The sequence below is a fragment of the Cebus imitator genome, unplaced genomic scaffold, assembly GCF_001604975.1.
Source record: "Cebus imitator isolate Cc_AM_T3 unplaced genomic scaffold, Cebus_imitator-1.0 Scaffold599, whole genome shotgun sequence".
Lineage (NCBI taxonomy): Eukaryota > Metazoa > Chordata > Mammalia > Primates > Cebidae > Cebus > Cebus imitator.
Genome location: NW_016107914.1, coordinates 233,562 through 241,943, shown reverse-complemented (window position 1 = coordinate 241,943; position 8,382 = coordinate 233,562). Strand labels below are relative to the sequence as shown.

The 8,382-nt window shown below is 54.3% G+C and overlaps 2 protein-coding genes across 8 annotated transcripts in view; one reads left to right on the top strand and one right to left on the bottom strand.

Moving 5' to 3' along the window:
- The window catches only part of HCFC1 (host cell factor C1), a 24,403-nt gene extending 23,100 nt beyond the window's left edge, over positions 1-1,303 (bottom strand). For 5 of the 6 annotated variants that reach the window (XM_017516660.2, XM_017516662.2, XM_017516663.2 and 2 more), the window contains exon 1: positions 123-1,303. In XM_017516660.2, coding sequence (XP_017372149.1) covers positions 123-315 — 193 coding nt within the window. In that variant the 5' untranslated portion in view covers positions 316-1,303. The remainder of the gene's footprint in view (positions 1-122) is intronic. The other variant, XM_017516661.2, reaches the window with a different exon arrangement.
- A 731-nt stretch (positions 1,304-2,034) lies between these two features.
- Positions 2,035-8,382, top strand: part of TMEM187 (transmembrane protein 187) — a 10,026-nt gene continuing 3,678 nt past the window's right edge. Inside the window, exon 1 of one of the 2 annotated variants that reach the window (XM_017516669.2) lies at positions 2,035-2,340. The gene's annotated coding sequence lies outside the window, so the exon portion shown is untranslated. The remainder of the gene's footprint in view (positions 2,341-8,382) is intronic. The other variant, XM_017516670.2, reaches the window with a different exon arrangement.

The window sequence follows — 8,382 nt, the reverse complement described above, 5'->3', positions numbered from 1 at the left end:
GGAGGGAGGGAGGGAGGGAGGGAGGGAGGAGATGGAGGGAGGGCGGGAGGAAGAGAAGAGGAGGGAGAGGAAGGAGATGGAGAGAGGGAAAGTGCCGAGGACCCAGCGGGCTTTGCACTCACCCGTGTTGTACACGTGCAGTTCGTCCACTATTCCCTCGTTGCCGCCGCCAAACACCACGATGAGCTCCTTGATAGCCACGGCGCGGTGGCCGTGACGGGGCCGCGGCACCGGACCCGACCAGCCCACAACTCGCTTCCAGCGGGGCTGCAGGAGCACCGCTGGCGAGTTCGCGGGCGACACGGCCGAAGCCATAGTTCCGGGAAAGGGTGCGGGTGGGAGAAGTCAACGAGCGGGAAGGGAGCCCCTCAGTTCCTCTCACACACCCCCTTTCGTCTAAGGCAGCTCTAACGGAGAAGCGGTTCCTCACACAGCGGTAGACGACTCCATGGAGGCCGCCATCTTAACTGCTCTCCTTCCCTTTGGCTCTTCCTTTTCTTCTCGCTCACCTCGTCTCCTCAAGAGCTGCCCAAAACTGTCGAGCGCCTAGGCTCGATAAGCTGGAGGCCGCCGAGTCCCGTCGCCCCAACTACTTGCCCGGGCGCTCCCGCTTACAAGCTCGGGCGGGAGGCCCTGGGAGCCGCCATCTTGAGCCGCCTCTCTCTCCTCCCTTCCTCAGTCGTAGCCCTCCCCCGCCGGAAATGGCGGAACCCCGGCCCGGTTCCCACACCCCCAAGTCCCCAGGACTGGCCGGCTTCCGGGGCGGGTGGAAAGGAGCCACAGGCGCCGCGGTCGTCGCACCCCCGCCGGCGCTCAGACCACAATTGTGGGAGCCGCCATCTTGAGACCGTCCCGCTTCCCCGCCCAGCGCTCAGTGCAGCCGCCGCTCCCGAAACAGCCTCGACACACCTAAGGAATGGAGGCGCGCCGGAGGCCGGCAGAATCAGCTCGAGCTCCCGAGGGCCGTTTGGAGGCGCGCGCCGTAAGGCCGTTAGAGGTCTCGCACCTTTCCCCTTAGTCCGCCTCTGCAGCTCAAGCTGCGCCTGCCGCCCTGGGAGCCGCCATCTTGAGACTAGCTCCCCGTTGCCCCCTATTCTCTTCCTCCTGGGTCAGTTCTTCCACTGCAAACCAAACTCAAGGCAGTGTCCGATCCTCACTTCCCTCCTTATGACTCCTTCCCACAGGAACCGCTTCAAGGAGCCAGAGTTAGGCCCCGAAGCGGCAACTGTACGGCAGGAGGAGCGGTAACGGTAGGGCGCTCATGCCTCCTCCCTGGGAGCCGCCATCTTGTGTGAAGAAGTAACAACTAAACATGGCGGCGGCGGCGCCGGCGGTCGGGCGAGGGGGCGGAGTCGGGTGACGTCACCGCTTTCCCCCACCCGCCCTCGCACCTCTTAACCGCTGGGCCGAAGCCTCTTAAAGGACCCCTGCGCTGCCTCTTGGCGGGGGTGGGGGTCGGCGCGGCCGCGCGCTGGGCTAGGGTTGGAGCCGCGCTCAGGTGAGGTGCAGGCGCAGGCGCGCCCCGCCCCACAGCCCCCCCCCAGCGAGCCTCCACGCCTCCGCCTTGGGAGCCGCCATCTTGCCACTTCCCCTCGCCCGGCCGTCCGCGGGCGTCAATAGCGACTGTCAGCACAAAACAAAGATGGCGGCGGCGGTATCTCCGGAATACCCGGATGAGAGTTATAACCCCTTCGACGCACTCGGCCCCGCCCCCCTTGGGAACTGTCTCTGGGGTCGCTGAAGGGACGCACGCCCGAGGAACTGCCTTTAACCAGCAGTGGGGACAGGGGCATGCAGGTGGCCGGGGGTGGCGAAGAGTCACCACAGCCAGGCCTCCGGCCGGGGAGCGAGCTTTTTCCCGCTCTGCAAACCCAGCAGCCGCAGGAGGTGGCCCAAGGCGCGCCCCGGGGGGAAGCGGGGGCGGGGCGAGAGTGGGAGGCGACGCAGCCGAGCGCCGGCGCCCAGGGGTGGAGCGTCCGCCCGCTCCCAGGCTCCCAGGCTCCCAGGCCGCCGGCCCCGCCCCCGAGCGCCACGACCTCCGCGGGCGCCGCAGCAAACTGAGCTGGGCCGCGTGCCTCAGACCGCCACGCGCCCGGCCGCCCCCACCGCCGAGGGGCCCGCAGTCGGACCGGTGGCGCCCGAACCAGGCGGGCGCGGGAGGCGCTCGCGTCACTTTGCGTCACCCCGCCCCGCCTGCTTCCCAGGCCCCGTGCCCCGCCCCGCGCGCAGGCGCACCCGCGCTGCTCGGGTCCGCCCTTATCGGAGATTTGAATTTCCCCCAGCGAGGCGAGCGAGGCGAAATACCCGTATGGTGATTGCTGGCCTTTTCGCGCCAATACTGTAAGTGCTCACCGCAGCCCCGGGAGGTGGGTCCCGGCGTCGCTCGTTCGTTCCACCTCCTCCAGGAGGCCGCCCGGGCGTGGCGGCGGCGGCGGCGGCATCCTCCCTGCCACGCGCAGGCCGCAGCGCAGGGGCCCAAGCTACTGCCCGGGAGCTGTAGTCACCACTATAAATGGATAGACAGGTCCTGTCAGAGCCTGTGGCTTTTGTTGTAAATGCCTAGAAGTTCAATTAAATTACAAGATCTACCGACAGGCAGAATTATTACTTTGAAGTTAAGCGTCCTGCTGGAAGACCTTGTAATTTAACGCATTAGTAAGGAAGCACACATCACTGTCTCTCACATTTTCAACAATATTTTTTAAGTCTCCTCTCAACATATTACATGTATTTTGCAATCCTCTGTGTTTTAGTTCATGCAGTTGGAAGTATCCATTTGAGAAAGGCCAAAGAAGAATTCCTGCTTGTCTGTGCTACCACCTGTTGTTTGTGACCGTGGCTAGTTATCTCACTTCTACGTCCCCAAGTTCCCCACCCATGGTAAATAAGAAAACTAAGGCCTGACACGTTGGCTCACGCCTGTAATCCCAACACTTTGGAAGACTGAGGTGTGAGGATTGCCTGAGACTAGCCTGGGCAACATAGCGAGACCCCAAGGCATGGTGGCACACGCCTGTGGTCCCAGTTACTTGGGACGCTGAGGTGGGAGGATGGCTTGAGCCAGAGAGTTCAAGGCTGCAGTGAGCTGAGATCGCACCACTGTGCTCCAGCCTGGGCCACAGAGCAACACCCTGTCCCCAAAAAACAAACAAAAAAATTGAGCTGCTGGTTTCCAAGGGCCTTGCCTGAATTCAGTCCAGAAGCCAAATTAATTTTAATTTAAAAAATTCAAGTGTACGTCGCTGCTCCTCGCTGCTTGCACATCCGTCTGGCCCAGGTTAGCTTTTCCTGCTGGGGTGTCCCACACGGTGTCCCCTTATCTGCAGAAAGACAGCAAGGAAGGTCATGGGGGGACATAACTAGTTGTCATAAATGCTAAAGGCCTGGATGTGTCAGTGCCTGCTATTTGAACACGTGCAGGAGAGTCTGGGCCCTTAGCCAGGAGACTGTCAGGCTTTCCAGGGCTTCCCTGAAAGACCCCAGATCCAGGGTCCCATGCTGTTGAGGTGTTGGCCTTCCCATGCCAGGCCCTGGGAAGCTGTGGCGAGATTTGAGTGTCACATAATAAGGATCATGGCTGTTCAAAGGTACAGGGAAGCTAGGCTGTGTGGTAGCCAGCTCCGTTGGGTTTTGGACAGGTGCTTTGATTACATTGTCACTGTCAGCCGTGCCCTGGTTCAAGTGGACTGAGCCCCTGCATCCGGAAACAGGAGTTGCTTTCCACGCCCTCCCTGGAGTTCCTCCTCGGTCAGGTTGACAGTGTTTGACTACTGTTCCAGCTCTCCAACCTGCTTGCTGGCAGGCAAGAGGGTCAGGCTGGCATGGGTGCCATGGGGTCCTAGATGGGTGCAGGAAAGGACCTGTAGACACCAGGTGGGGCCTCACCTTGTACCTCAGCTGGAGTTAGGAGCTGAAGGGGAAGTGCCCGAGAGGAAATGACAGCTGAGTCAAGGGCAGTGGCCAGGCACAGTGAGCAAAGACCTTCCAGTACAGAACTGGGCCTGAGCTCAAGAAGCTGCATGGGGATGGCACTTTAAGTCTGGCCAAGAGTTTGAGACATAATCCAGGACATGGAATGGGAAGCTGGTCATGGAAGAGTGGAAGCCAGGGCAGACATGATGCTGTCTATGGCTGCTCCGCAAAGATGCTGGGGCTACTGTGTGCACACCCCTGGACCCTGAAGCTTCTTTGACTGGGAGGAGGAGGCAGGAGGAGTCCGGGTGCCCCCTGCTGAGATGGCAGGCTTGTGTGAAGCAAGGACATGTGGAGTGAGAGTGAGGGCTGTGGTTCCTGTGTGGCAGCACCACGCTTCAGAGGGCAATGGGGCACCCACATGCCAGGCCTGGTGGTCCTCCTCAGCAATGGAACCCCAAAGCAAGAAGGCTGAGAATGAGGCCCAAGAGGATTCAGGTGGGCCCCAGGACGTGCCTGAGAAGTGAAATAGCAAACAGGAATGGTAATAGGCAGCAGAAGTGCTGGCTTTGTGCTTTAATGTAATTGAATTGAAATTGAGCAGGGCTTCACTGGCACCTGAGGAAGAGCAAGGAATCAGACCCTGCCCCACCCATTTGGGGCCTAAATTGCAGGAGGGCAGATGGACTTTGCACCTCAAAAATAAACATGCTTGTCACATGAATCATTTGCAAATATTTTCTCCCATATTGTGTCTTCATTGTTGATTGCTCCTGTGCTGTGCAGAAGCTTTTTACTTTCATATACTCCCATGTATCTGTTTTTGTTTTTGTTGCCTGTGCTTTTGGGGTCTTGGCATAAAATCTTTCCCCAGACCAATATCCTGGAGCGTTTCCTCATTTTCTTCTAGTAGTTTTATTTTTATTATTTATGTATTTATTTTCATTGATTGATTGATTGATTGAGACAGAGTCTCACTCTGTTGCCCAGGATGGAATGCAGTCGCATGATCTTGGCTCACTATAACCTCCGCCTCCTGGGTGCAAGCGATTCTCCTGCCTCAGCCTCCCAAGTAGGTGGGATTACAGGCACCTACCACCACGGCTGGCTAATTTTTGTATTTTTAGTAAAGATGGGTTTCGCCATGTTGATCACGCTGCTCTTGAACTCCTGACCTCAGGTGATCCGCCCTCCTCTGCCTCCCAAAGTTTTGGAATTACAAGTGTGAGCCACCGCACCCAGCCTCTTCTAGTAGTTTTATAGTTTCAGGTCTTAAATTTAAGCCTTTAATCCATTCTGAGTTGATTATTGTGTGTGGTGAGAGATAGGAATCTAGTTTCATTTTTCTCACATACTTATCCAGTTTTCCCAGGGCCATCTATTGAAGAGACTATCCTTTCCCCAATGTAGATTCTTTGTGCCTTTGTACTACTCATAATAGCTAAGATAAGGAAGCAATCTAAGTGTCCATCAGTGGATTGATATATAAAGAAAATGTGGTATATATTCATGATGGAATGTTATCGAGCCATTTAAAAATAAACTATTGGCAGGCATGGTGGCTCACGCCTGTAATCCCAGCACTTTGGGAGACCAAGGCGGGCAGATAACCTGAGGTCAGGAGTTCGAGACCAGCTGGCTAACATGGTGACACCCCGTTCCTACTAAAAATACAAAAATTAGCCAGGTGTGGTGGCAGGCGCCTATAATCCCAGCAACTTGGGAGGCTGAGGCAATAGAATCACTTGAACCCAGGAGGCAGAGGCTGTAGTGAGCCGAGATCATGCCATTGCACTCCAGCCTGGGCAAAAAAGTGAGACTCTGTCTCGAAAAAAAAAGAAAAAAGCCTATTGGCTGGGTGCAGTAACTCACACCTGTAATCCCAGCACTTTGGGAGGCCAAGGTGAGAGGGTCGCTTGAACCTAGGAGTTTGAGACCGGCCTGGGCAACATAGCAAGACCCTGTTTTTCCAGGAAATTTTCAAAATTTGCCAGGTATGGTGGCATATGCCTGTGGTCCCAGCTACTTGGCAGGCTGAAGTGGGAGATTGATTTGAGCCTGGAAGGTGGAGGCTGTAGTGAGCTGTGATCGCACCACTGCACTCCCCAGCCTGGGAGACAAAGTGAGACCCAGTCTCAAAGAAGCAAACTAATAAAATAAATCTTGTTATTTGTGGCAACATAGATGAGCCTAGAGGACATTATGTTAAGTGAAATAAGCCAGGAACAGAAAGATAAATATTTTATGCACTAATCCTTATGTGAAATACTAAAAAAAAAAAAAAGAAAAAATCAAGCTCATGGAAATAGAAGCATAGTGGGTATTAGAAGCTGGAAAGATTCAAGGGTAGGGAAAGATTGGGAGGAGCTGGATAACAAATACGAAATCCCAGCTTCATTGCACGAATGGACCCTGCTGTTCTGCACTGTGGGGTGAGCATTGTTAACTGTCATTTCTTGTGTATTTTCAAGACTACAGGAAAGGATTTGGAATGTTCCCAACACAAAGAAATGATAAATGTTTGAGGTGATGGATCCATTATACATTATGTAGATGTATCAAAATGTCACTTTATATGCCATTAAAAATAACAAAATAGGCTGGGTGCAGTGGCTCATGCCTGTAATCCCAGAACTTTGGGAGGCCGAGGCAGGCAGATCAGTTGAGGTCAGGAGTTCAAGACCACCCTGACCAATATGGCAAAACTTCATCTCTACTAAAATACAAAAATTAGCTGGGTGTGATGGCTATCGCCTGTAGTTCCAGCTACTTGGGAGGCTGAGGCAGGAGAATCGCCTGAACCCAGGAGGCGAAGGTGGCAGTGAGCTGAGTTCATGCCAGTGCACTCCAGCCTGGGCAACAGAGCAAGACTGTACCCAAAAAATTAAATAAATAAAATAGGCTGGGTGCGGTGGCTCATGCCTGTAATCCCAGCACTTTGGGAGGCTGAGGTGGGAAAATCATGAGGTCAGGAGTTCGAGACCAGCCTGGCCAACATGGTGAAACCCTGTCTCTACTACAAAAAATACAAAAAATTAGCTGGGCGTGGTGGTGGGCAACTGTAATCCCAGCTACTTGGGAGGCTGAGGCGGAAAAATCACTTGAACCCAGGAAGGAGAGGTGGCAGTGAGCCAAGATTGCACCATTGCACTCCAGCCCAGGTGATGGTGTGGACCGTGCAAGACTGTCTCAAAAAATAGAACAAGCCAGGCGCAGTGACTTACACCTGTAATCCTAGCATTTGGGAGGCCAAAGCAGGTGGATCACGAGGTCAGGAGTTTAAGACTAGCTTGGCTAAGATGGTGGAACCCCATCTCTAGTAAAAATACAAAAATTAGCTGGGCATGGTGGTGGGCACCTGTTATCCCAGCTACTCGGGAGGCTGAAGCAGAATTGCTCGAACCCGGGAGCCGGAGGTTGCAGTGAGCTGAGATCACGCCACTGCACTCCAGCCTGGAGACAGAATGAGACTCTGTCTTAAAAAGCAAAATAAAATAATAATAATAAAATATGCTAAGTGATCTACATATACAGATACTTTTTGTTTGTTTGTTTTTGAGACAGAGTCTCACTCTGTCACCCAGGCTGGAGTGCAGTGGTATGATCTCGGTTTACTGCAATCTCCACCTCCTGGGTTCAGGCGATTCTCCTGCCTCAGCCTCCAAAGTAGCTGAAACTACAGACGCTAGCCATCACGCCCAGCTAATTTTTGTATTTTAGCAGAGATACGGTTTTGCCATATTGGCTGGGGTGGTCGTGAATTCCTCACCTCAACTGATCCGCCCGCCTGAGCCTCCCAAAGTGCTGGGATTACAGGCATGAGACACTGTGCCTGATCACTTTTTTTTTTGGAGAGGGAATTTCGCTCTTGTTGCCCAGGCTGGAGTGCAGTGGCACGATCTTGGCTCACTGCAACCTCTGCCTCCTGGGCTCAAGTGATTCTCCTGCCTCAGCCTCCCGAGTAGCTGGGATTACAGGTGCCCACCACCCAACTAATTTTTTTGTTTTGTTTTGTTTTGTTTTTCTTGAGATAAAGTCTTGCTCTGTTGCCCAGGCTGGAGTGCAGTGGCATGAGCTTGGCTTACTGCAACCTCCACCTCCTGGGTTCAAGTGATTCTTATGTCTCAGCCTCCCAGGTAGCTGGGATTACAGGTGCGCACCACCATGTCCAGCTAATTTTTTGTATTTTAGTAGAGATGGGGTTTCACCATGTTGGCCAGGCTGGTCTCGAACTCCTGACCTCAAGTGATCCACCCGCCTCGTCCTCCCAAAGTGCGGGGATTACAGGCATGAGCCACCTCGCCCAGCTTAATGTTTTGTATTTTTGGTAGAGATGGAGTTACACTATGTTGACCAGGCTGGTCTCAAACTTCTGACCTCAGATGACCCACCTGCCTCAGCCTCCCAAAGTCCCGAAGTGTTGGGATTACAGGCATGAGCCACTGCTGCGCCCCGCCTTTTTTTTTTTTT